This window comes from Chanodichthys erythropterus, chromosome 18, assembly GCF_024489055.1.
Source record: "Chanodichthys erythropterus isolate Z2021 chromosome 18, ASM2448905v1, whole genome shotgun sequence".
Lineage (NCBI taxonomy): Eukaryota > Metazoa > Chordata > Actinopteri > Cypriniformes > Xenocyprididae > Chanodichthys > Chanodichthys erythropterus.
Window position 1 is genome coordinate 4,628,236 of NC_090238.1, and position 27,723 is coordinate 4,655,958.

General features: G+C 36.6%; 1 protein-coding gene across 1 annotated transcript in view; it reads right to left on the reverse strand.

The window, feature by feature from the left end:
• The window catches only part of LOC137006190 (connector enhancer of kinase suppressor of ras 3-like), a 65,117-nt gene extending 43,522 nt beyond the window's left edge, over positions 1–21,595 (reverse strand). Inside the window, exon 1 of the mRNA XM_067366762.1 lies at positions 21,261–21,595. Within this exon, the coding sequence (XP_067222863.1) occupies positions 21,261–21,312 (52 nt within the window). The 5' untranslated portion in view covers positions 21,313–21,595. The remainder of the gene's footprint in view (positions 1–21,260) is intronic.
• Between the last annotated feature and the right edge of the window lie 6,128 nt (positions 21,596–27,723).

A 27,723-nucleotide genomic window follows, 5' to 3' on the forward strand; every position in this document is an offset into this window, starting at 1 on the left:
AGCAAGCACGACCGTCAATCAAATTCCTTTTAACCTCTCGACGATGCTGAATGACTTCTTTAGTTTAGCAAACAAATCGCTCGAGTGGGTGTAAATACCGATCACTTTCATGTTTTTTTTTTGCCCCACAATTAAAAATCGCTCGATGCCATTGCTGCTTCTGCAAACCCCTGATCAATGCTACAAATCAATACAACAAATCAATACAAACTAAACCTGTCTGGAGTTTTAGTGTCGCTCTGCAAAGTACGTCACCCAGATCGTTGATCTGATTGGTTGAAGGACTATCCAATTGCGTGAATAATGCTCGTTGATCATGCCTCTTGTGCAGTAGAAAACACATACAGACTCCCCAGACCAATGTTCAATTTTAAATTGAGCTTGGTCTGGTGATAGCCAGACAATGAACTCACAGTAATTCGTACATATTTTACGAGGTAGCTAATTCGTAGGACCTCACTCTCCAAAAAGTGTCACAAGGAAGGACCTCCCCTAACCCTGCCCCTAAACCTACCAGTTACTGGGTTCAAGACAAATTGTACGAAAACATATGTGTGAGGTCGCACGAATTCGTACGAAATAGCCACCTCGTAAAATACGTACAAATTGCTTTGAGATGGGCTCCCATTGCTTCGCCCACACACCACACCAGAACCGTTTTTGGAACCAAGGGTTATTATGAATTTTGCGTGTCTCCGGTATTTAAAAAAAAAAAAAAAAAAAAAACACTGCAGAATAAATAAGGGCCTGGGTGTTTTTTCACCTTAGCCCTTACTAAAAAAACACTTACTTCAGCTACACCATGTTCTTTCCTCAACTGTTGCTTTTGTCTGAGTCTTGTTAAAGTATCATGTTTCTGATCAAAATTGGATAATTACACAGTTGGATCAGTCTAAAGTCATGTTTTTGCAAACCTTGTTCTTGCTCTAACAGACTTTGATGTGATCACTGATAAACCCAACACCTTGTGCTCTGAAACTAAAGCCTGCACATCTGTTCTGACGGGATGTGCCCCCAGCTCTCTGTATAATGCGGATCTAACCCTTCTCTGAGAGTCTCATAGTGTGAGACTCGCTCACACAGGCCCCATGTCAACAGAATGGCAGGTTGTGGTTCTCAGGGGTTTGATTACATGAGAGAGAAAGCCCTTCCACCATCCAGAATGAAGGGCCTCCCAGTGGGACTCTGACCCCTCTCTCCACACAAACTCCGTGCCTTCATAAGCAGCGTGTACAATAGCCACTGCCACTGGAACTCTCTCTCTCTCGTTCTATTGAGATTTCCAGTAAACCTGAGGGGAATGAAGGAATGTCCATTGTTTTTGGGCGTTGACCCTTTGTGGGAATTCCACAATGGTGCTATCTCGATAGACGTTTGTTATTGTGAAGGCAATAATTAGAAAAAAATCCTTTGTGTGCAAAACCTCTCATTAGACGCAACAACCAAATGAGTAAACAGAGCAGCAGAGATATGGTTAGTGTAAAAAATATAATAAATCAAATAAAACAGGCAAGTGCTGAGTGGTAAATTCCATTGTATGTGTCAAGATTTGTTGCCTCCTGAAAAATTTAAGGATCTAAAAATTCTCAGTACACAACTAAGATTATTCAATAAACCCTGCTCATTTTTTATAATCATTGCTTCATTTCAATTGCAAAGACTTTAACACTGAAAAATGATTTGGTGTACCATTTAATTTGAAACAATTTTCACTCTGGAACATTTCACAACTAATTAATTACCGATAACAAGAAACTAACTGTAACAAGTAACACATTGAATTAAAAATGATATTTTGAAGTAGAAAGGCTAAAATAGTATTTTCTAGGGATGCATCGATATGAAAATTTTGGCCGATACAGATAACCGATAATTCTTTATATTTGAAAGCCGATACCCAATATATTGGCCAATAAATATAAATCAAAACTTTATAATTTTTGAGAGCCTGATTACAAAAACAAAAGTCTCATCATTAAAAGCCATGTCCCAATTACATTATAATATTATGTAGCTTTAATGACAGACTTGCGCTGTACATGTTGCACTTAACTGTATTTTTCTTTGTGAAGTTATTTCAATTATATTTCATTCAACTCAAAACCATAATGGAGGACAGTGTGTGTATATATATATTATATTGTCTTATCTAAATGAAAATAATCCACTATTTATCGGCTTTAATATATCAGGCAAATTTTCTTATCTGGCCGATAGCATTACAAATGAACATATAATCGGCCGATACCGATATGGTGGCCGATATATCATGCATCCCTAGTATTTTTGTTTGTAAAAACGTACCCCAGTAATCTTTGTTTTACAACTTCGAAAAAACATTTTTGTCTTGGGTATCAGACAAAACTCTGCTGCCTGGATATCAAACAAAATGGATATCTTCTCACGGGATCTGCTAAAGAGACTAGATCCAATTATCCTGCCATGGAGCTTCGATATAACAAAAAGTCACTTGTATTGATTGGTGTACAGCAGCTTATGTAACAATCAATGCCGTTAATCTGATTTGCAAATTTGCTTGCAAAAATACAAATCCCAAAGAAAAGAAAGGCATTTGGGTAGGGTTTTTAAACCCCTCATTCTTGAAATGAAAGATAAAAGAGATAAAAGAGAGACAAAAAGCTTTTCGAATGACAGGCATAAAGAAGATGCTCTTGGGCAGATGGCTGCTTTTGCTATCATGTTTGTCACTTTAGATCAAAAGACAGGGTGGAAGAGAAGCAAAAAAGACCTTAAGGACAAACTGACAGGTTTGCTGAGGGTGACATGCATAATCTCTCTCAGGATTAACTGACAAGAAGGAAGACTAGTTTTGCGTCAGTGATTTTAAGAATTACCTCTTGACCAGGTCCTTTAATACAGCACATTTTTTAAAGACTCATTTTTCTCACTATTCTGTAAAGAAGCAAGCTCTGTTCCAAAAACTTGTGAGCTGCCTTGATGTCTTATTTCTTGTACTGTAAAACCTTCTAAGGCGACATCCTAACTGATAAGACACTTTTTTTTTTTTTTTTACAAATTTTTTTTTAATTAGGTCTACATTTTTGTAAAACCCCCCAAAATAAAATGAACACTAGATCCAGTAAAATACAAACTTTTATTCCCATTCATACAAATTATGATTAGAGGCACGGTTCCTTGCACAATATAGGCCTCGAAACACTTTGACCATAGTGCACGATTTGAAAACTAAAACATTTTAACATTTGTATCACATAATCAGCACCAATGCATGTAGTAAACTTGCTCCGTAGCTCACCTGATACAACACTGCACTTGCAGAGTGCTTGAATATGAGTCTCGTGAAACACGACACGAGTCACAATAAAATAGATCAAAGTCTTGCAGAAGCACCCAAAAATGACATGATTGCTTCGGCAAATGCTTTTCATCTCATGTTTGCTTTTGTTAACACTAGCAGCAAGGTTTAGGGGAGGTCTTAGTGTAGGTGGTACTGGTACATCATTTTCAAATAGAGAATGAACATTTCAGCCCCACTCACCGGACATTTTATTTCTGATAAAACACTGCCAGATTTATGTGCCAGATGTATTAACAGAATGCACTTTTAGTGCCACTAACTGGACATTTCTCTCTGAAAGTATTGCAGAATGTGCAAGCAGCAAATTTTATTTTGTAGAAATGTTGCCACAGGAACATTTTTTTTTTTTTTTCTTTTCAATGAGCCTGGCTTGGAAATAGAACCTCACTTTCCAGCGTGCTGTTAAACGGATTCTTAAACACCTCTGATTGGCCATTGTGTTCACACATCCAACAGATATGTCTGTGATTGGCTAGAATGATCAAACATGTTGTAAATAGACAACTTTGATGCTCTGGAATGAGCACTTACACAGATACACACGGGAGCATTTGAAAGCAGGCGTTTATCAGTGGATCCCTAATATATAGATGGATAGACGGATCCCCTGATAAGACACCTGGTTTGAAAATGCTTCATGTGTAACTGTTTAAGCGCTCTGTAAACAGTATCAAAGTTGTCTATTTACAACATGTTTTTGAAGCGTTGATAATTGTAGCCAATCATAGACATATATGTAGAGTGCATGAACACAATGGCCAATCAGAGACATACATGTTGAGCACATGTTGAGCATGTGAACACAATGGCCAATCAGAATTGTTTAAGAATCCGCTCAACAGTAAATGAATGAAATGCTGGTATCGGCACATTTTTAAAATTTCAATTCCGACTTCGTACCGAAGTTGGTACTTTTGACAACACTACTACAATTCAACCATGTGCCTTGAATTATTTTGCTCTAATCCAACAAGGTCCACAAGGTGGCAACCCTGTCTTGGCCTGTTGTTTCATAGTCAAAAAAAAAAAACTAAATAAGAAATGGAATAACAACAATCTACTCTGGACTAGGGCAGCACGATTAATCGTACAATTTGAAAAAAAAAAACCCATTGAAATCACGCTTAAATGATTTGTCTGATTTAGCTGCAATTATTTTTTTATGCTTGGCCTGTCAATGAATTATGGCTCCAAATGCTAATCCATCTGAAAGTTTGAATCGCTTATAATGTGCATTTGAAAAAACAACACGCGACAAACATCTTTCCAGACATGAGAAGCATTTATTAACATCATGTCCAACAAAAGAAAACATTTATTAATATGTTTTACTCCAAACTCACTTCATAACAACAGTTGAGCATCCTTCTGTCAGATGAAGTGGCTTCTTACACAGAATATGGCAGTCGTGTGTTTATTAATCATGTTTAAATCAATCAAAACGTTTCAATCTTCTGTTTATTCAGCTACAGCGATTGTACAGGATTTCCTGGAATGACGTGTGTTCTACTTCGGCAGCAAGGCACATTTGCAGTTTCTGCCCAAGAGCGCCCTCTGGCTTTCAGATGGAGAAGCATTTACTACTGATCACAGAGCCGTACAACTCTGACAAGCCATGCATTAGGGCTGGGCGATATATATCACATGCGATTGTCACATGCGATTGTCACACGCATTTCGTCAGTAAAGACGGTTCCCTGATTATCGCGAAATTGCCATTACCTGCTTTCAAATGGAGCGGCATTTATTAGACATAACCGTAGATCACTGACAAGCTACGCAATATCGCGTTCATTATCAAAGGTGATTCATCTGCTATAATGAACGTGATATTGCATAGCTTGTCAGTGATCTATGGCTCTGTCTATTAAATGCCGCTACATTTGAAAGCAGGTGATGGCGATTTCGCGGTAATCAGGGAACCGGCTTTACTGACGAAATGCGCGTGAGAATCGCATGCGATATATCGCCCAGCCCTACTACGCATGAAATAATCGCAGCCCGTGTGCGATAAATTTGCAATAAATCATCCAGCCCTACTCTGGACGCAACAACAATAGATGCCCCGCTGAAGAACGGTTGTATTATAGGGTTAAGAGATTCTCACAACTACTTTAAAAGAGTCCAAAGACATTCTTATCGGTCATAACTTCTGGAGAGAAAAATCCCAGACACTAAACAAGGATGAAACTTTCAAGTGCCCATGTTCGTGCACCAAAACAGAATACACTTTACAAGACCATGTGTTCAGCTGTACACTCCGGATGCCAAGCATTTGCATCAAAAATGAAGTATATTTTGGGGCTACACCAGTCTGTGCACTGTGCTTGTGAATGTTTCTAGTATTATTTGCCCCCAGTCCCAGCCACTGGTTCACAGTCAAAGAAGAAACGGAAAAGAAGACAAAAACAATTTATGCAGAGAGAATCCTGCAACTCTACTTCAAAAAAAGTACAAAGACATTTTATCGGTCATAACTTCTGAAGAGAAATAGCACAGACACTGAACAAAGATAAAACTTTTTAGTGGGCATGCGTCGACCGCCTGTGCATGAGCATGAGTTCAAATGAAGTATTCTTCAAAAGGCTTTGCATTGGACTGTATGTCTATACGCTAACCACGCACATCAAAAACAATACTAAAAGGTGCTTAAGGTGACTTGCAGAACTTCCCTACTTCACTTCCATTTTGAGAACAGCAATTCCTGATTTCATTTCATCACTTCTTTATATGAATTTGAATTTACATAATACAATGCAGGTGGTTTCACACATTCCACTTGTCTGCACACAGAAACTGGGTTTCTGCCTGCCAGCCATTCATAGACAGGCCTGTAAGAGCCGCTTAGTGATCACACACTTGCCAAAATCTCCTCATTAACTCCTTATACAGTAATTGTTGTGGCTGAACAGTGCAGACACTAAGGGATGAAAGTCAGTCTGAGAGACCTGTGATCAGAAGTAGCTTTGAAAACAAAAAGGAATGTGTGATTGGGTCTACCCTTACCAAACTTTGCCACATCGCCTTCTGCCAAACCATAATTACAGGGACAAACCTTCCCATATCTTAACAACTACTTTGTCACACCCTTATTTTAGCATAAAACATGCAATGCACCAATGGAAAAGATCACAATTATGAAATTCCTGCATCATATTTTAACTTGCATGTTGCAAACAGACCCAATATAGAGAGAACATAAACCTTTCCTCTGAGGAGAGGGAATGTGTTGTGGATCTTCCTGCTGAAAGGCCAAGACACAGTAATGAATATTAAAGGTGCCATCGAACGTTTTTTTACAAGATGTAATACAAGTCTAAGGTGTCCCCTGAGTGTGTCTGTGAAGTTTCAGCTCAAAATACCCCATAGATTTTTTTTTAATAATTTTTTTAACAGCCTATTTTGGGGCATAATTAGAAATGCGCCGATTCAGGCTGCAGCCCCTTTAATTGCTTGCGCTCTCCGCCCCCTCAGAGCTCTCGACTCTATCATTGCATAAGCAAAGTTTACACAGCTAATATAACCCTCAAAATCAATGATCATGTCAGTTATTATTGCTCCATCTGCCATTTTTCGCTGTCGTTCTTGCTTGCTTACCTAGTCTGATGATTCAACTGTGCACATCCAGAAGTCAATACTGGCTTGTCTAAAACCTTGAACATGAGCTGGCATATGCAAATATTGGGGGCGTACATATTAATGATCCCGACTGTTACGTAACAGTCGGTGTTATGTTGAGATTTGCCTGTTCTTCGGAGGTCTTTTAAACAAATGAGTTTAATATAAGAAGGAGGAAACAATGGAGTTTGAGACTCACTGTATTTCTTTTCCATGTACTGAACTCTTGTTATTCAACTATGCCGAGGTAAATTCAATTTTCAATTCGAGGGCACCTTTAAAAGAATACTCCAATTTCTTTGTGCTTATCCACAGGCAACAACATTATGCTCTGCACTTCTGTTTAGTCATTGTATTTAAACAAAATTACTTAGTGTGTCATTACAATTACAGAAAAACTACTCCAAAATGAGTGTTACTACCACAAAACCAAAACAAGAGTTGTACAGGTAGCTCGGTAATGTCAATAACTGATGAAAACAAATCTATGAACGAGAAAAATGCACCACACTTAATGGGTAATTTTTCGGGGTGTGACGAGACAATTAGCTCACGAGACGAGACACAAGATTGAGTTCACGAGACGAGACGAGACAAGACTTTTACACAGTATTTTAAAGAAATCCTGAATGACAAAATACATGACTACAAAAATAGTCTGCAAGTGCATTTGAAATGTTTTAACTGATAATCTTGTAATGAATGTCATTTCAGTTCTTCTTTCTGAGTATGAATTATCATATGCAATACAAGACAACAATACTCAAGTACTGTAAAAGGTTTTGCTACAAACTCAACTGACCGGCTTCTCTCTTGTATGGTTTCATGAGTCTCTTCAGATCTGTACATGATTTATGAGCTTCTACAACTTTTGAACTCCTTTCCACAAAATGATCATAGAAATAAAAACACTTTTAATAAAAAATAATAATACAGGCTTCTCTTAGTCTTATTAAGTGCAAACAATAAGTGCAAGTGTGCAACCATAATCAAAATACTTGATCAATATTCAAAGTGCAAATAGAAACCAAATGCTGAGCATGCATTCTACAAGATAAGATGTTAGGCTCTGTTTACACTCTTTTAGATGCTTTTAGGCTCTGTTATGCAACGAATCCTTCGCCATGGTCTTGTCAGTCATCACACCACTCACGTGATCTATGAACTCTGATTCCTGCTGCACTATGCATGACTCTGCTGCTTATTATGGACAATCTGGATGGGACTGAAGCGACCATTATCAAACTGAATTAAATTAGTTTTATTTCTATAAAAAGCAAAATCATAGTGGAGGAGTAATGTAAACATAGCGGTGGCATATTTTATCCTAATTTCACGCTCACACTTTGTCACCTCAACCAAAAATCTTGTCATATTTTAATCTTGCAAGATCTCGTGCATACCCCTAGTAATTTTGTTCTGCGTAAAAACTGTGAATTGTCTGCAGTGATTTCCAACCAGAGGCACACTGTTTGATTCATTTTTAGTTCCATAAGGAAAGAAAAATAATGAATCAACAGTAATATGTGTAAATCTTACAGCCTACTATTTGGTGACTCCACTCCACATAATTTTTTTATGCCTTTAATAACAACAATGAAAATGTTAAATGATATTCAATGTAATATGGGTTGAAAATTAATAAAAAAAAAAAAAAAAAAAAAAATGAAAATAGATTGTCAGATTGTTAATTATCACAAAACAACAACAACAACAACACAATTAGGACAGAAAGACAGGAAGTATAACACATTACACATTTTTTCATGAGACTTGTTATCATCCCTGTCTGTTCAATCTCTCAGCTCATGTCATAACCAGCTAAAAAGTAAAGCCTGTCACCTTTGCTACTATCTGCCCAAGATACCAGGATGGGACATGTCATAACTGAATGTGCATTGTGACCACAGTCCATTTGTTGACCTTCAGCAAACTGCAAACTAGAATTGGTTTTCATGCTTGAATGTAAAAAAAAAAAAAAAAACCTCACTATTTTTCACATATTTTACATTGTTGCAGCAGCTGTCTTCCCAGTCTGTCAGTAACGCTCTGTTTAATTTCGGACTTTATGGAGCCCCTCCTTCTGAAAAGCTCAATGCGCTCTGATTGGTCACCTAGATCAGTGTGTTGTGATTGGCCAAGCGCTTCGAGCTTGTTTGGGAAATGTCACAGCCCTTACCGTAACTGCAAGTTTCAACCATAGACTGTAAATAAAAATATGGATGTAGTGTCCGTGACGTAACCCGTAAGTTTCTGAAGAGCATTTTTGAAGCCTACAGTGGGCCGTCGCTATCTTGGCAGCGCGTCACTCCCGGATAACTGAAAATGGGAAAAGAGGCGGGACGTGGTTGGAACTGAGGTGTCTATCTTAGATACCATCTAAAATATTAATAAAGATAACAAGTTATATTATTTGAAAGTTTTACTGTCAATCTACGGTATCTGTTTTACGATATCGATGCTCCAGCAACAGTAATTTGTGTTGGGTGCAAATGATAACACACAAAATCATCGTTCTTCAAGAAATTATACAACCTGAGCAGCGTTTATTTTGTAAAACTGTATACGATCATAAACATTAGATTCTGACAAACAAATGATGAAAGTATAATTTTTCAAAATAGTGCAGTAGTTTTAGTTATAATATCCAAGCAGTGCTGTTGGATTTTGTGGTGTCTTGAGAGGCATATTCTCCAGCCATTGTCGTTGTAGTAAATCTGACGGACAAATCTTTTAGCCAATGCCAAGACGATCCAACAACACGTTTTCTGTTTATCTTCCGCATGTGTCCACATGTACACAAACGTACATCTGTCTCGACCCTATCTCTACACAGCAAGCCATACTATTTGATAATTGTATAAAATAAACCAGAAAAAGCACAAATACAGCAGTGATGCCAAATTCAGTGGCTGGAATGAGCTGAGCAGTGGCAATCCACCTGTCACTCAAGTGACCACACCCTTAATTATACAGAGGCTTAATATAATTTAAACGGATGAGTTATAAAAAAAATTCACCCCCATCAGAGTTGTCATGAAGGGCAAAATTAGCAGTATAGACCTAAACCACAATTTGTACCAGGCTGTAAACATGTTTTTTTTCTGCTGTAAAGTTGGGCATTTTAACATGGGACTCAATGAGATTCTGCTCTCTTTTGGAGCCTGTCCCTAGCGGCCAGTTGATGAATTGCAGTTTAAGTCGATTCTGTATTGGCTTCAAGTGAAACTGGGGAAGGTTGCCGCTTGGTTTCAAGTAACTGCCCCGCCCCTTAATTCTGCATATTTATTCTGCTTCCTTGGGCAGGAATAATTTAAAGGGGACATCGGATGCCAATTTTCCACAAGTTAGTATGATTCTTTAGGATCTTCATGAAAAGTCTATAACATACTTTGATTAAAATTTCTTAATGGTCGTGTAAAAAAAAAAAACCACCCTTTTTACCTTGTCAAAAATAGAGCTGTTCACAGCAAGCCGTTTCGGTGCATGACCCTTTAAATGATAATGAGCTACTGTTCACCCCACCCCTATCTTCCGTGGGCGGGCTGTAAACACTATTTGGCAGGTATTGCATTGAACTCACCATTCTTATTTATGCAGTTATAAATGCTCAAAAACGATTAAAATACATTTGAAAATACTTGTTAATCCTTAACTAACACCTTTTGTAGTGTTACCATATCATCTTTACATAAAATGTACAGTTTGTAATAAGACAATTAGTGATCGACCGATATTGATTTTTTATAACCGATTCCGATACCGATTATTTGCATGTTTATGTACCCGATAACCGATATGCAGAACCGATATTTATTTACTGTTATACTTCTGTTTTTGACAATTATTACAACACAAATGAGCTGAACAAACCATTTTATTTATAACAATCACTCCCTCCTTGCATACAAAAAAAAAAAACTTTATATTTATACAAAAATAAATAGAGGGGTCTGAGTCCAAAAAATTAAAGCGCAATTAACTAAATAATGTTTATGTAGTAAATCAATTGATTATATAATCTAGGGTGTTTAAACGAGATAATCTTGTCAACAATTTCATGCCGTGGCCGTGCTTGAGGCTTCCTGATCATCAACCCATTCAGGTGCTGAGCAATATGAACGAACTTTTTTTTCCGAGACTATATAAAGTTAAACAGCACTTGTCAGTTGGCATTTTATGATCTAAATTTAATCTAACGTTAAATCATGAAATGCCAACTGACAAAGTGCTGTTTGACTATAACTTAATCAACCGCGATCGCGCATGTAGATAATAAATAATTAATTTTCACAAAGCGGTAGGCTATATTTATATGTGTATTAGCGAAAAAATTATGTAGTAAATGATAATATAATCTAGGGTGTTTAAACAAGATAATCTTGTCAAAAGTTTCATTCAGTGGCCATGCTTAAGCCTCCTGATCATCCGTCAGTTGCTAAGCAATATGAACGAATTTTTTCTTCTAGACTAATGGTGAGCAAATACAACAGATAGAGAATTAAATTCAGTGCTTTTATTTTCAACATGCTCTCATTCATTTCTGTTTTATTTAATTAATGTAAAGTTACGTCTTTATTGGGGCAGGACATGACGAATTACACTACGTGACTCAATGAGTTCGTCTCAATTGTTTAGAAACATGCTGCATAAATTAACTATATCAGGAATTTATGTCTCAGATCTCATTTGTGCATATCTGTTATGTTAAATAAAGTTGATTAATTAAAGTAAACCAAGTACAACATATACTTTACCTGTGCACTGAGTTGTTGTTGACTGATCTCCTCAGACTCCCGGGCTGCAATGGCGGAAATCTCAAAACGGCCACAAGATGGCGCCGTAAAATCGGCGAATCCGATATTACAAAACCGATACCCGATTATGGAAAAATGCTTAAATATCTGGAAAAATATCGGTAAACAGATATATCGGTCGATCACTAAATCACTTTATTATTGCATTGTTCATTATAAATGTGCAGATAAGAATTACAGTGAAAAGGTTCTAAATAGAAATGACGACATATGTTTATTCGACTGTATTATTTTGATAATGAACAAGCAGCGATGTCACGTTTGTATTGCTCTGTTGTGTGTGTGTGACGCGCCGGCGCGACCAAATAGTAGTCATTGCAAGGAATTTCCTCATCGTCATGGCAAGGATTCGTCGCCAGGTCAGATTACGTCAGTTTGTTGTCATTTGCTGGAAAATCATACCACACTGCTCAGACATTCCCTGACCCAACAAACATGGATTAAACATGTTCAGTCGGGTAAAAACAAACTCCGACCAGCGGCAACAGACGGCGACAGGGCTATCACACTAGCTGCGTCTCATTTCGGAGGCTGCATCCTGATCCATCAAACTCCAACAGATGTGTTTGTTGGCTTTTATTCGTCGTGGAACTTGCTAACTAGCACATTAGGAAGGCGATTTGCAAAGATTCATTAAAAAAACCTATAAAGGTTACTCAAGTCTTCTGGAGGTACCTTTTTAGCGCCGATATAAACGCATGTGTAGATCCGGGGGCGCATTTCCTTCAAAAATAAAATCAATCCACTGCATCTCCAGCGGCTCAGATGTCAAGAGTAAAGGACGACTGCTATGTTTATTCTTATATCCAATAACAAAACGCCTCAGCTGCTTTGGAGAAATTCTTGTCTACACCTGTGCGGCGTCGAAACAATGGCGGACTGTTTACAGCTCACTCAGGGCGGGTCTATGCTAAAACGGCAGTGTCTGGCAGGATTCGTGGGAGGGGCCTGTGCAAATTTACGTCACTTTGCCAAGAATCTGACAAAGTGCTTATGATTTGTGGGGATTTAAAAAAAAAGCACTGGGTGGGTTTTTTATCATTATAGGGTGGTTGTGTAGACCATAGACTGTAAAAAAAGATGGACGACGCGACGTCGCTTCCTTCCATTGTATTGAACTGAAGCCAAAATGGGCTGATGAATAGGCGCTGACACGTTACGCAATACGTCAAAAAAAAAAAGTTTGGAGCCTGGGCATGCGCAGAAGGAATCGTCAGTTGAGCCGGAGGCGGAGTCGCGATATCAAACTTCCGCCCAGACGACTGCGTCATCATTCTAGTATTTTAAATAGACTATAAAAATTATACACCATTTAAAAGTCTACCTATAAAATAATAGGCTATTCTGTTTCTAGAGCAATAATATTTTTGAAACAGCAAATTCAGTAGATAAAATCAATATAATATGCCACTACAAACAACTCTAAATCGTCAGAAACGGTCCTGCCATTTTAAATCAAGTTCAACTAACGTTACAGGAGATCGACTGCTGTAATTAGAGTAAGCTATCATTAGTTTTGTCCTGCTAATTATTATTTTATACCCATAAAAATAATAAGTAACTGCCAGATAACGATCACCTGCTTTTTCCCGACATGGTTAACATTAGGTGTGTTATCTTAACTAATAACATTTATTAATTAGCTTATAACGCCCACATTTGATGTTACAGAAAAAAAGTTCAGTGATCCGTCAGATCCTGTAGGTCGGTTAGTACAGTTTACTGCTGAACAACTCATTTTGTTGGTGTTAATGACAAAGAAATCGAAAATTAACAGTTAGTTAATACATCTTCAATCTCCCCTCGAAGCTCCGACAGTCCTCAGACAACCTGTCAATCAACTTCGAATCATGACGACACGCCCCGTTTTTATAGAATCAAATTGCTAGCTAAAATCTAAATCATCACAAAAACGAACAATTGAATATATATCAGTGTGATAACAACTACCTTAAATGGCCAAAACCATCTTTCAGAAAGTTTTATTTGAAGCAGAATTTATTTTTAAATTTTCACTGAAGTCTCATTCGACTGCATTGAGAGGGCGGGGTTTATGACCTGTACTGCATCCAGCCTCCAGGGGGCGATCAAAGAGCCCATGGCTTCACTTTTCAGAACGTATGAGACACACCCGGTGTAGACACACTGCAAAAACACATTTAAGTGAATTTTGCATCCGATGTCCCCTTTAAATGAGGAATACTGTGATCTGCTATGTCTGTTATTTTAGCTCTCTCCCATGAAAAATGGACTTTAGACTAGGGTGACCAGACATCCCGTTTTTCCCTGGGACAGTCCAATATTTTAGCTCTATTCTTAGTGTCCCAACTTATTATGAAAAAATCATGTTTTGTCCTGCATTTCTTCCTTCTTCCTTGTGTTTCCCATCCATCCCATGAGAAATCTAGTCACCCTACTTTAAACACTAGAGTGTAACAAAGGAAAAATGTCTTCATTTACTGATCAATTGTATTGCATAAATGAAGCACTCTAGGGACATATTCAATTTCAGTGAAGTTATGAAAGTTAACTCCTTATACTTAAGTATGAAAATACAGTAAATCAATATGGTCTGAATAGATCCTGAATGAATAATGAGAGAATGGACAAAGGATATTATAGCTGGTGTCTTTCAAAGTGTGTGAAAGTTGTTGCTTTAGATGAGTCATATCCACCAAGCTGTTCTCAGTCATTGACAGCATGGCTGACTAAACCCTGTGATGCTGTTACTCTCCGATCTCACACAAAAACACAAACCACTCACAGGAGACCGATGTCAAGCATGTACATGCATTTATGAATATGACATATTGGACTGGTCTTTCTGCAATATGTACGTTGATTTTTCCTTAATAAAAGTTGTTTAAATAAAAAGCAAATTAATTTTAACCTTGTCAGAATACAGGCGTTCGAATGATTATATGCAGGCATGCAATAAAAAAAGATCCTATAAATTAAGGTCTGTTTTTACAGCAGTGGCCACATGAAGGCGAGAGCAGGATTTCCCATGATGCCCTGATATAGTTAAGGCTCTTTGTCTGTGCATGCACAGTAACACCCTTCCTCTGTTTACCCATTTGCAGGTGCTGGATGAGGGGTATTATAATGTGACCTTTACACCGTGCAATGGGAGGCCCTATTCTTTTGTGTTTTTGCAAGTAGTGGAAACACACCAGAGGAACATAAGCACTGTAAATCTCCAGCACAGTCAACTGAACTTTTTTTTTTTTTTTTAACTGTTCTCAGATTTAAGTATAATTGTTATAATATATTGATTTAATATTTATGAACATACACTTTTTAATTCCATTTCTATTGCTCATACTATTTGTGCTACAGACATGAATGATACCACAAATTGCGTGACTTGCTGAGGAAAAGCGTAACTACTAAGCCCCGATATACTATATGGGTCAATGACATGACGGGTAATTTTTTTTAATAATAATAAAAACAAAGCTATGACATCCAAAGTATGTAAGGTAGTACAACTAGATCTATTTTATTGAATCCAAAAGGTTTTATTTATATTTTGTTACATATAAAAAGGTATTTTAAAGATTTTGCAGTGTCAAAAGGTAATTCGGTTTAACCGTACAAAGGCAAATACAGCTATTTCATTTGTGATTAAAATTCCATAAAATGTAATCAATGTATATATATTTTATTCTGGCATGATTTTATGACATCATATATCAACATAGTGCAACATGGTATTAAAATTATGTGTAGAAGTAGTTGCTTTGTTATGAGAAAGAATGTCCGGAAAAATTTATTTCATTGATGTCAATCGGAGCAACCAATATAAAGGGACCATTTTGGATCAAGTCATGCGGTCAATATCATGTGACAGGATGTGACATCATTCAGACACCTGCGAAGGACCACATAGTCATGAAGCAAATTAACTAACTCTCTCTTAACTATTTGAAAAATTCATGTTTTCACTTGTTCATACGCATGTCCCGAAACATCAGGTCATTCGGTACAACCGCTATAAAACATGGAAAATGTTGTAATATTTTAAAACCTTGTACTTAATATAAAATGTTTGATTGTCTAGATATCAGCCTGTTAGCACTGTTTGAAAATATCATCATTCGGTATACCCAAAAGTGTCATTCAGTCAAACCGAATGACTTTTTTGGTGACAAATTTTGTCCATCTTGTAAAAAATGACAAAAGCAGTTTAAACTCATTGTTAACAATAAAACGTATAAATAAAACAATAAATAAAACAAAATTAATTATATCTCCGTTTTTTTTTTTTTACACTGAATGTGAAATGTCCACTGAGTGGCGCTAAAAGCGCGTCCAGCATTTTTCCGAAACAGATTCAACTCAACTTCAGTTCTAGAGCACTTTCAAAAAAACACAATGGGTAGCAAAGTGCTGTAGATGAACATGCACATGTAGATGAACATGAATATGGTACCTTTTTATTACGTTGGTTTTATACATATCGCGCAGTTCTGATTTGAAACATCCCGTGATTGGCGGTAAACTTAATGCTCCATTATGTTCTAAAATAACGTACCACCAACACTACACCTGAACCTACCCGACAGTGTTAACAAAAGCGAATGTAACATAAAACACAATCATAATCATGCAGTTTTAGCTTGTTTTTGATCTCTCATCTTTGAGCTCTTTTATTGTGAGTCATGTTTCACATACCCAAGGCTTCCTAAGTATAATTCCACACCAGCAGAAAAGTGAAACATATAGAGCTGGTAAAGCAATGCAAAGTCCAAAATGTATTTGTTTACAAATCATGCACTTTCCTAAAAAGTGTTTTGAGATCATAACATAGTATTGTGCAAGAAGACATGAAAACAAGTGTTTATTAATCCATAATCTGACCCTGTAATCATTACTGTGTATGAAAAAGATTCAAGTCAAGCAAGTGGGGTTGAGCTTCTTTTATCATATTAATAGTGCAATGATCAATGTTGATACGAAATTCTAAATGAAATACGTTTTTCATGCAAAGCAACTTTGTCTTGTCAGAAGACTTGGATTAAACTGCTCAATTCACATGGATTCTTTTTTGGTAGAATGGACTAACTAATTTGTGTTTCAAAGATGAACAAAAGTCAAAAGGATTTGGAATGACATGAGGGAGAATAATTGATGAAACAATTTTCATTTTTGGGTGAACCACCCTTTAAAGATAACCTCAAGCTTCTGCAATTGTATGAAATTTACATGAACACCAAGAACATAAGATGGTCATCAAAATCTAACTTTGCCCAGAGCTCATTTCTGTGCCTTTCATTGGTGAACTTGTGTGTTTAATAGGCATTCCATTTGATCCTGAGGATTAGGCTTTTTGCAGCAACGTGCCCATAGTGTCCCGTCCAACTTTCTGCCTGGCTAGGCACTCATGGTGAGGCAGTGAACTGTGCGTGATGTGCTACCTGAGGTTGCATTTCCCACGTTGAGTTAAGCTACGTGTTTGTAGAGATCACTGCTCTTATTCTGGCACTACTAAGCTACTGTGATCTGGGAGATTTGCATTGGGTTGTTCAGTTCTGAATGCAAAAGCCAGCAGGATCACGCCTTGTCACCTCAGTGCCGTTTTAAATGGAGCATGGATTCATGCAAACATCAACGGATTGTCAAAGAGGGATCAAATGTCTTTTGTGGAAGCATCTCAGAAAAGATCAACAGCATACAATTTTGTATTGTATTTGCATTGTCTTTAAGAAAAACAAAACACTTCTATACTGCACGCTCCAAAAATGCAGCCCCATAAAATTAAAGAAGAGAACAGGAAATACCAGGCACCTCTTCCATTTAAACTTCAACAGAGAGTCTCCATTAAATATTTATGAGAATCTCATGAAGACGCCATATGGCGATATCAAGATCTAAGGGTTGACATATGGTGTTGTGGTTACGTGGATGGAAACCACTGGATTAAAGCATTAATATAATTAACAGTACCTATGGAAAAGGTATACTGGTTGGTTCATTGGTTCCTCATCACTAATATATTCTTATCATTCAAGCTTACAGATCTGGTGATATTTGAAATAGTCACTGTAGAGTGTTGAAGTCAGCATGGTAACTGTGTAGTCTTTGAAAGCAAGTAATCATACTTACAGCAAAGAAAATATTAACAATTTCAACCATGCCCAGGTTGATGGAGGTCTCTTAACTGTTAACAAACTAGGACTGACACATCTATTAGATGTCAAGCCTTGGAAATCCACTAAATTGCACCACACAGAAGGCTTTTTCAACAATGAGATCATTGTTAGAAGTTCCCCTTCATTAATGATATCCATAAAAACAACAACACGCAACACAGACGTATGGTTCAGAAATTTTAAGAACTTTCTGCAGTCACATGATTGCATTTCTGCTTTTAAAACAGTTTTTTACTTTTAACATTTAGCATCATTGCAGGGTTAGGGACAGGTTTGGTGGTAGAGTTAGGTTGAAGCATTGGTTGAGGAAAGGGTCAACAGTGTAATTATATGCAGGTATATGTGCAAATTAAGTGTAATTTAAATTAAAATCGAATAATTCTAATAATTCAATAAGTCTAATAAGTCAAATAATTAATTTAAATGTTACACTTAATATAAAGTGGGCCCAAGAATTCTGTTTGAAACTGGGGAGGGTTTGGGAAAACTACTTTTGAGAAAACTATTTTTGCAACTCCATTTGGTGCTGCTAGCAACAAAAAGTACACACTTTATAAAGAACCATCTATATCCACAATGCACAGTTTCAGTAATTGGATAATTTAATATAATTAGTCTTTACAATAATCACCATATTGGGTAATGGTCAAAATCAGTGTAGACCTTATCCTTGAATGTCTAGTAAGGACTAGTTCCTAAAAATGAAAATTCTTTTATCATTTACACACCCACATCATGTCAAAACCTCACCAATTTCTCGCATCTGTAGAACAAAAGAACACACTAATGGATAGTTTTTTTTTTTTTTCATGCAATTAAATTAATGGGGTTTAGACCTTTCAGTCTTCAACAATGAGGCAAAAACAGAATAAAACAAGTCAATGCAACTCAAAGCCTTAAATATTACATGAATTACAATATTGACATCCACTTTTTGCATTTATAAACGTTTGCAAGAAAAGCAGAGATGCCCAATTTGTAGATTAATTGCTCTGAGTAGAACCATTGCAATGAATTAGCTAAACCGGATTACAAAAAAATATTACTGAAACTCATTCACTAATCAAAAAATGGATCAGGTTTTCAAATTGAGTACTGGAACAGTTAACAGCTCAGGTAATGAGTGATCAATGACTTTAGTCTTTAGTCTGTTCCTCACACATATATAGTGCTCATGAAGAGTGGACTACTTGTGGATTACAATTTTATGGTACTTTTACGTCATTTAGATGTTTTGTAACTCAATCATCATTTTGGATGCTTCTGAAGATTTGAAAAAGAATGTAAGGCACCCAGCTGTCCCTCAACATGTGTGGGAGTAGAAGGGGAGGAATGAAACTCAATTCGTAAGTGTGAAATTATTCACTGCAGTTTCTGCAGAGCATTCCATGAACATATACTCCAAACCAGCAAAAGGTTTAAAGAATTGGCATTCAACTTTTACTGTCTGTTCACGCATGTTTGCTCCAGAAGAAATAAATAAAAAGTGATACAGATCTAAAGCGGATATTGGCATAACACATCTGGCAGGTAGGCTACTTTTCCATGAAAAAACTCTGACTCTCGTGAGCATAAAGAAATCCACTAATTAATAAATGAAGCAGCGCTGAGAAAAAAAGAGCCCAACATGAACCACTACAAACCTTTAAAGCCTTCGGGCATTTTATTCATCTGATGAACTGATGCTCTTTGTTGTTCTGTTTGTTTCTGTTCTATGTTTGCAATGTAGTAGTACAGTTTACACTAACATAGTGCTCAAAGTGTATTTAAATTTCATTTAGAGTCATGTGGCATAGCAGTCTAGTCTAAACATCCAGGTTGGTTACCAAATGTTGTTGGTTCAAACCCTGCGACGGTTGATCAATTAACTGTCACCATTGTGCCCCTAAGCAAGTTATAACTCCAGGATATCCTACTGAGTCAATAGTGCACTGTAACGGACACATTAACTTGTGTCCATCAAATTAAGTATAAGCAGGACAGTAATATTAATGATAAAGTAAAGCAGTATGATTGTTTTTGAGTAGTTTGAGAGGTAAAAACATATATTTTTTAGTAAATTTCAAGAGATGTGCAAGAAAAAAAAAAAAAATTTAAGAAAACTTTAGGGATAAGTGAACCACTTAACCAACTACATTGTCCCTCCTATGAATCACATCTAGAGCATGTGTCAACCTTTTAAGACCGTAAAACCCACTGATATAATGCCACACGCATTTGAGTTCAATAAAATAATGATTGTTAATATTCATTTGAGAGATTTTATTGAGATATTAAAAACATGGGATGGCTAGAGGTGGCTATATTTCCATATTTCCAACCCGATCTCATGAGAAAATTCTTATGAGTTGGTAATTATGTATTGCATTCAGTGCAATTTGAATAGTAAAAAAACATTTTTACTGCATGAAAACAACATACAAATAAGTTTGTCACCAATTCACCAAAACATTAGCAGAACTAGTTATGAATTGAGAGAGTCACATATTTCTCTCAAAATTACGATTAAAATTTTAGACATATTAAGAAAGCTGGTAGCTCATAATACAATTATACATTTTTATTTACCATGAAACTCCAGATAGGCTATACTTAAATATTTTAATATCTTTTTTTTCATGGAGGGGCAGTGCAAACAAGATGTCACATCAACTGTCAGATTCCAAAGTGACCTTAACAGACACAAACAATTTATAATAATAATAAGTGGATTTTTACTCCAATTCATGCAAGGACAGGTGGCCCAATTCACATTTGAATCTTACATTATTATGACTATTAATCTTTCCTGATTGTATGGTGAAACACCACGACTCGAATTCACACATGACCGATCAGATTTGACTGGCACTCACTTTTAATTCGTCTGTAATCCACAGCTACACAACAAGTTCTCAACACTGAAAATGGGCTTTTGTGTGTCAATCATTGACACAATTGGTAGGGTATAATCATCTTCTGCAAGTGAAAAACGATCAACGGTTTGATAAATCTGTGTAAAACAATAATAAGAACTGTGGGAGTAAAATACTCCTGTATAACATGCGTGCATAACAATAAAAAACGGGATGTTATTTTCATAAATGTACCTATTGTGTTTTCTGCCACGCGATAGAACCATAGTTTCTTTAAACACAGGAGTTTGTTTTGTTGCTGCTCGAATATTGCTGACACACTAATCTTGGTTTCGTCGAAAGTACAGGTAAACAAAGCACACTAGATTCTTACACTGGCTATCTAGAGAGAGAGAGAGAGAGAGAGGGGCCATTTATATTTAAAATGAAACGACCAGGATACATATCATGCAGGAAATACACATCTTGAACTCACCTCTCATCCAGTCAACAACCTGTTTTGGTGTCCACCTCGTTACTGGATCCATTGATTTAATATGAGTCCAGTCCTTCTCAAGAGCTGGAGATTAGTAATGAAGCACGTAAAGCAGCAGTGTGTGATCGGCACTGTGAAATGAGATCATTCTTTCAGTCTGTCCTCTAGAAATCCAGGAGTAAGCACGGCTCACGAGATATCTCCATTTGAACCAGCCGATTCTCTCACATGGACTGAGCGATCGGGATAAACTCACGAGGAAGCACATGTATCAGATTTCAGTGAGTGATCCTCCCCTCAGCCGAACGGAGGAGGAGCAGCATGGAGATCTGCTACTGTCGGGACCCACTGTTAGTAAACTGTCTCCAGAGTTTGCTTTTATATATAGTATATAACCTTTCAGTTAATCATCAGCTTTCAGATTAGGAATGCATGAGTCAAAGGAATTTGTTTGGGAGATTCCTTGTAAAGTACCAAACTTCTGGCTATCAAATGTTTGTGGAGGTGGGAAATTACTTTTTACTTTATTACTTTTACTTTAAAAAAATTACAATATTTGTTGTATTGTTAAGACAGAATTTAATTTAAATTAGTAGTCCACCTTAGGTGTTTTTAAAGTCACCATGAAATCAAAATCTTATATATATATATATATATATATATATATATATATATATATATATATATATATATATATATATATATATATATTAGGGCAAATCAAAATCTTACATATATATTAGGGATGTCAAACGATTAATCGCGATTAATCGCATACAAAATAAAAGTTTGAGTTTGCATAATCTTTGTGTGAGTAATGTGTGTAAATAATATGTATATATAAATACACACAAATTAATGTATATATTTAAGAGAAATATGTTATTTATGTACAAAAAAAATGTATGTATATATATATATATATATTTATATATATATATATATATATATATATATATATATATATAATATAAATTATATAAAAATATAAATAAATACATATACTTGTAAATATTTCTCAAATATATACATGGATGTGTTTGTATTAATATATACATAATAATTACACACAGTCCACCCACATATATTAGGCAAACTCAAACTTTTATTTTGTATGCGATTAATCGTGATTAATCGTTTGACATCCCTAATATATATGTAAGATTTTGATTTGCCCTAATATATATATATATATATATATATATATATATATATATATATATATTTTTTTTTTATGGAATATTGCAGTATTTAAGTTTTATCTGTGCACATCATCTTTTAAAAAAAAAATCATGTGCCTCATAATCTTAGTCAAAATAAGTTCCCCATCCCTCATGCAGTGACATATCTTCTCTTTATGACGTGTTTACCGGTGCAAAGGAGATTGACCAGTAGTAAACAATTCCCCATGGACAATTTTCTTGTTTGAAAAGTCGTTTCTTTCAAAATATGTTGCAGTAGGGAAGAAAAGACTATCTCAACTTCTGTTACTTGACAAACAGAAAGGCAAATTCCAAACATTGTTATTGCATAAAGAAGAGGAACATGAAGAGCCCTTCGGGAAGGGGACGTCATTTGTTGGGGCAACTGAACAACTGAATCCCTTTAACAAGTCTGTAAGCAAAGGGTACATGCGATGGTCACTTCAAGGAAGTGATTTTATTCTTTACGGTCATGTAATGCAGGGTGGCGAATCATCTCGGTTACGACTGTAACCCTGGTTCCCTAAGAAGGAAACGAGACTCTCTGTCAGAATGTTGACACTATGGAAATGCTCCTTCATGACTGCATCTGAAGCATGTGTAAAATCACTCCAATCACTCAAAGCAAGAATGCATGTCAAAATTACAATATTAGAAGAATGCAGTTAGCAAATAATGTAATCATTTGTGCAATTAATTTACAAACACTGTTAGCATTTAATTTTAAGGTAGAAGCAATGAGCTCCTGGAAAAATGAAATACATCAACAATAATTAGGATGTATAGAAGTTTGGGAATGTGCATGTTGCATCTTCTGAGGTCTTTGCAGGAGTTGGCGCTGTTTCTTCATAAGTGTTGGTCATCTGAGGTCTTCTTAAGAGGCTGGATCCAAACTGAACCTGATGACAGGTGTCCCGAGGTTAAACAGAAAAGCAAATAGGGAATAATTAGCATAGCTGCTGTTCATAACATTAAGCAAAGATACATGCAATTGATCTGACATGAAATGCATTATGGCTAAAGAGATGCATCTTTAATCTAGATTTAAACTGGGTGAGCGAGTCTGAGCTCCGAACATTATCAGGAAGGCTATTCCAGAGTTTCGGAAACATAGTCATCTGACAGATCATGGTGCACCTGTAAGCTATAAAGGACACTCGGACTAAACACTGTCAGCTTCCTAGTGGGTGAAATAAGTCGCTCTCAGGCAAGCAGGAAGTATGGCATTCCCTTCTCAGGGAACCAAGTAACCGAGACGTTCACTTTTGAAGGAACTCAACACTGCGTCAGAATGTTCATACTCACTACGCCATACTGAACAAATGCCTGCCCAAAAGTTGTGAATTGTAATGAGCACAAAACTTGAGTCACAAGCACTTGAGAGCCTGTGGTAGATTCCATATCCAGGCTATAGAACCTGATGAAGGACAGGACCAGCCTGCCATATCACAAACATCTTCAAGGGAAACCCCTCGGAACAGAGGTTCTCAAACCTGTCCTGGAGTACCACCAGCCCTGCACATTTTGTATGTCTGCCACATCTATCACACCTGATTCAACTCATGAGCTTATCAGTAGAGACTCCAAGACCTGAAATGGGTGTGTCAGACATAGGAAGACATACAAAATGTGCAGGGCCCATTTTAGAGGAAACCATTCTCCTAGTAAAATGGGTTCTGATGACTAATGTGAAGGAAGATCACACGCTTTGTGAGCCACAAAAATTGCCTCTACGATCTACTTGCTTATGACGATGTTTGCTTGGAGACTGAGGAACCCCGTCTGGAGTCCATTCCCCCTGGTTGAACTTCCAGTAAATCAACTCCATTGTTTCTGCATGTAGTCTCCATTCCCCGGGCCTCAGCTCCTGCCTATGAGGATGTCTTCTTCCTGAGTCAGGTGCCCAGGGATGTATACTGCCCTCATTTAGAGTAGTTTATCCTGGGCCCAGAGGAGTATCTGATGCGCCAGTCTGCATAGAGGCATAGACCCCCCTGGTGATTTATGACTACTGATGTGTTGTCTGTGTGGACAAGGACATGGTAGCCTTTTAAGATCCGAGAGAAAGTATCTCAGTGCTAGAAATGCAGCCATCATTTTCAAGCACTTTAAGTGCCACAAAGGATGGTGACTTCTCCACAGACCTTGAGTCGAGTGGCCATCTAGGACTGCACCCCAGCCTGTGAGGGAAACATCTGTCGTTAGCATCTTGAGATGACAGGTGGCCTTCAGCACAGAAACCTGGGCCAAGAACCAAGGCTTCTTCCACATCTCTAGGGTATGAAGGCATCTGCACGTAAGTAACACTGATGATTCAAAATGGGTTGCCCCTAGGGAAAACTTCTTGGGCTTAATTCACCACTGCAATGGTCTCATGTTTAGAAGGCCCAAAAGAATCACATTGGAAATGATTGCCATTAGACTTGATATGAGCATACGACAGATGTGCCTGCATCCTAGTATCATTCCTAGAAATAGGTTCTCTGTAATGGAGAAAGCACATTATTCTTGCAGTTTAGACTTAAACCCAAGCACCTATGTGAGCGAATCTCGGCACCTCTGTGCCGAACTGCCATCTTCCCAGACTGGGCTACAATAAATGATATTAAATGTTGTCATCAATGTTGAGTACAGGAATGCCCAGACAAGGCTAGGCTGAATGATAGTCTGAAAGAGGAATCAGTAATATGTCTGGTGCCCTGAAACGGCTTCCCAATGGTTTCTTCAACACCCTCCTTGGAGGGAGTGAGCTTCCCAGTTCTGCAACATTTCCGGGGCAGAGACTGGGCCAAAAACTCACTGGAAACCACTGTGCCCTGAAACACCAAAGGTGCTGGGGTTGGCAGACCGGCCTCCCGAGAGTACAGAGGAGAAGTGGGCACACTAAAACTTTCCGTGGGCCACTTCTCTACAAACGGGCCTGCCCTCGAAGTCCTGAGCCCTGCGGCATCAAGACTGAAGCCTTCCTCAAGAGATCCATCCACCCAGGGAGGACTTTGGCTGGGTGTGCTGCTCAACCCCCAGTGTCTCTGAGGGGCGCTCAAGTAGCTATGCTTTGCTTATCCTGTTCTCTTCAGGATAAGGTTCAAACAACACCAAAATAAGACATACAATTCGCACAGAGCGCTTACTGAAGACACAGTAGCTGACGATGTTTGGTCGGGGTGTCCTTTACAGCTTCCTGATGCGCCGTCATCTGCCATTTAACCATTATAAAATCGACCGTTACTCTAGCATAAATTGATGTAATTCTAAAATGACTTTCGAATGTAGTAGTAGGTTTACTGAAATCAAGCAGCCTTATGACGTATGCAGCCGACAAGTTCGACCTTTGGAAGATGCAACCTTAGGAATGAGCTATGGTCTTTCACTGATCCCTTAACCAAATGCATTACAAATGGATACATTATGACACACAAGTGCCCTGCTCCCTCCAAAGTCCTCACTTTTTTTTTTAGAGGTAGAATGTAAAACATGTATGTATACAATAAGTGCATTGTATCAAATGATTCATTTAAATGTTAGTACATTATGTTAGTCCAAACTAATTACAATTAATTATTTTGATCTATTACTTAAGGCAAAATTGTTTGTTTTTTGGTCTGAAAAAAGCTATAACGTCAATTGTTTTAAGATGACCTTTAGATTTATATGTTGCTATTTAATGCAGTGAAATGCATAGGCTATATTTTAAGAGTGGTTTAAGTATTCAAAGCCTTTGAGCTATTCACTGATTTACTGATTGTATCATGTTAACTGTAATGAATATTCCTACGATGACATATGTTTCATCCCATCAAATGTCGCTTCACTCATAAGGTTGTATATCCCTTATTAAAGTGCAGATTCCAGTTGACTGAACCAGTGTTGTTTTTATAAATAAACAATAAATATTAAATTGTTTTTGTTAATTGAAATAAAACTGAATTAAAAATTAAAAGAAAATTTGAAATGGTGTCTTGGCAACTAACTACTATAATAATTTAAAGCTGAAGTACTAAAAAAATACTAAAACTGAAATAAAAATAATGTATTAAAATAAATTAAAGCTAAATAGAAAATAAAAATGACAAAAGGTCATAAAAAATACAAAGATTTAAGTAAAATTAAAATGAAATCTAAAAATATGAAATTAAAATCTATTTCAAAATATTAATAAATACTATACCAGTATGTGATTAACACTAAAATCACACTGGACTTAGCATTGCATACTTGTGGTAGTATGCAAATAAATTTTTAATCGTAACACACTGCAGTGACTACATTTTTGAAATGAATACTATAACTACACCCAGCACATGAAAACCTTTATTTCTATGTGAGGGCACAATAAATCAGGGGACTTTGACACTGGAATTCATGGCAGCATCATGATCATGTGGTCTGTAAGTTCTTATGCTGGGAACACCCAGTTCCAGGAGGATGAAACCAGTCTATGCTACAGTTTATAGACAAACATAGACATTAAGAGCTTCCTGCCTACAGACATTTTCAGACTCACGCTTCCGTCTAAATGAACCATACATACTAAAACATTCAAAATAATAACAATCAGTCATGTCCTAAAAACAGAACTAGAAGTGAACATAAATCAACTTGATTCTTTAAACAACATATACTCTACCTTTTATTTTATGCTCCAGATCAGTGTTATTTAGCATTAGTTATATACTATTATAGAGTTTATTAATATTTTGAATTAGCTTTTTTAAAAATATATTTTCAGTTTTCATCATTATTTAATTTTTAGTTATTTTACTGTATGTGCTTTTGCCGTATTTGTTTTTTAAATAGCAATATTTAAGTTTCATTTATTTTGATTTATAGTTAGCAATTTTAGTGCTTCAAATTAAACCTATTTCAAGTTGCCAAGGCAGCATTTTTTATTTTGTTTAGTTCAAGTTTTTCCATATAGTATTTATATTTTATTTAATTTCATCTTATTAACAAAATGTACGAATTAAGAAAAATATCTAATCCAGATATTTAAAGTAATCAATAACAGCTTTAGGAATTAATGGTGTTAAAGACACATTCACTCAAAAAGTTTTTTTTTTTTTTTTTTTTTTTTTTTTTTGAAAACTTAATGTTGTTCAGTAATTTATTATATGCGTTAGAAAAAAATAAAAAATAAAAATCACCCATTAAATGCTTTAAGATAACATAAATGCATGAATGTAACCATACACATTTTCCCAAATCCATAATGAATCTAAGGCTATGAATGAACACTCAGAAGCCAAGAATGGTTTTACCAC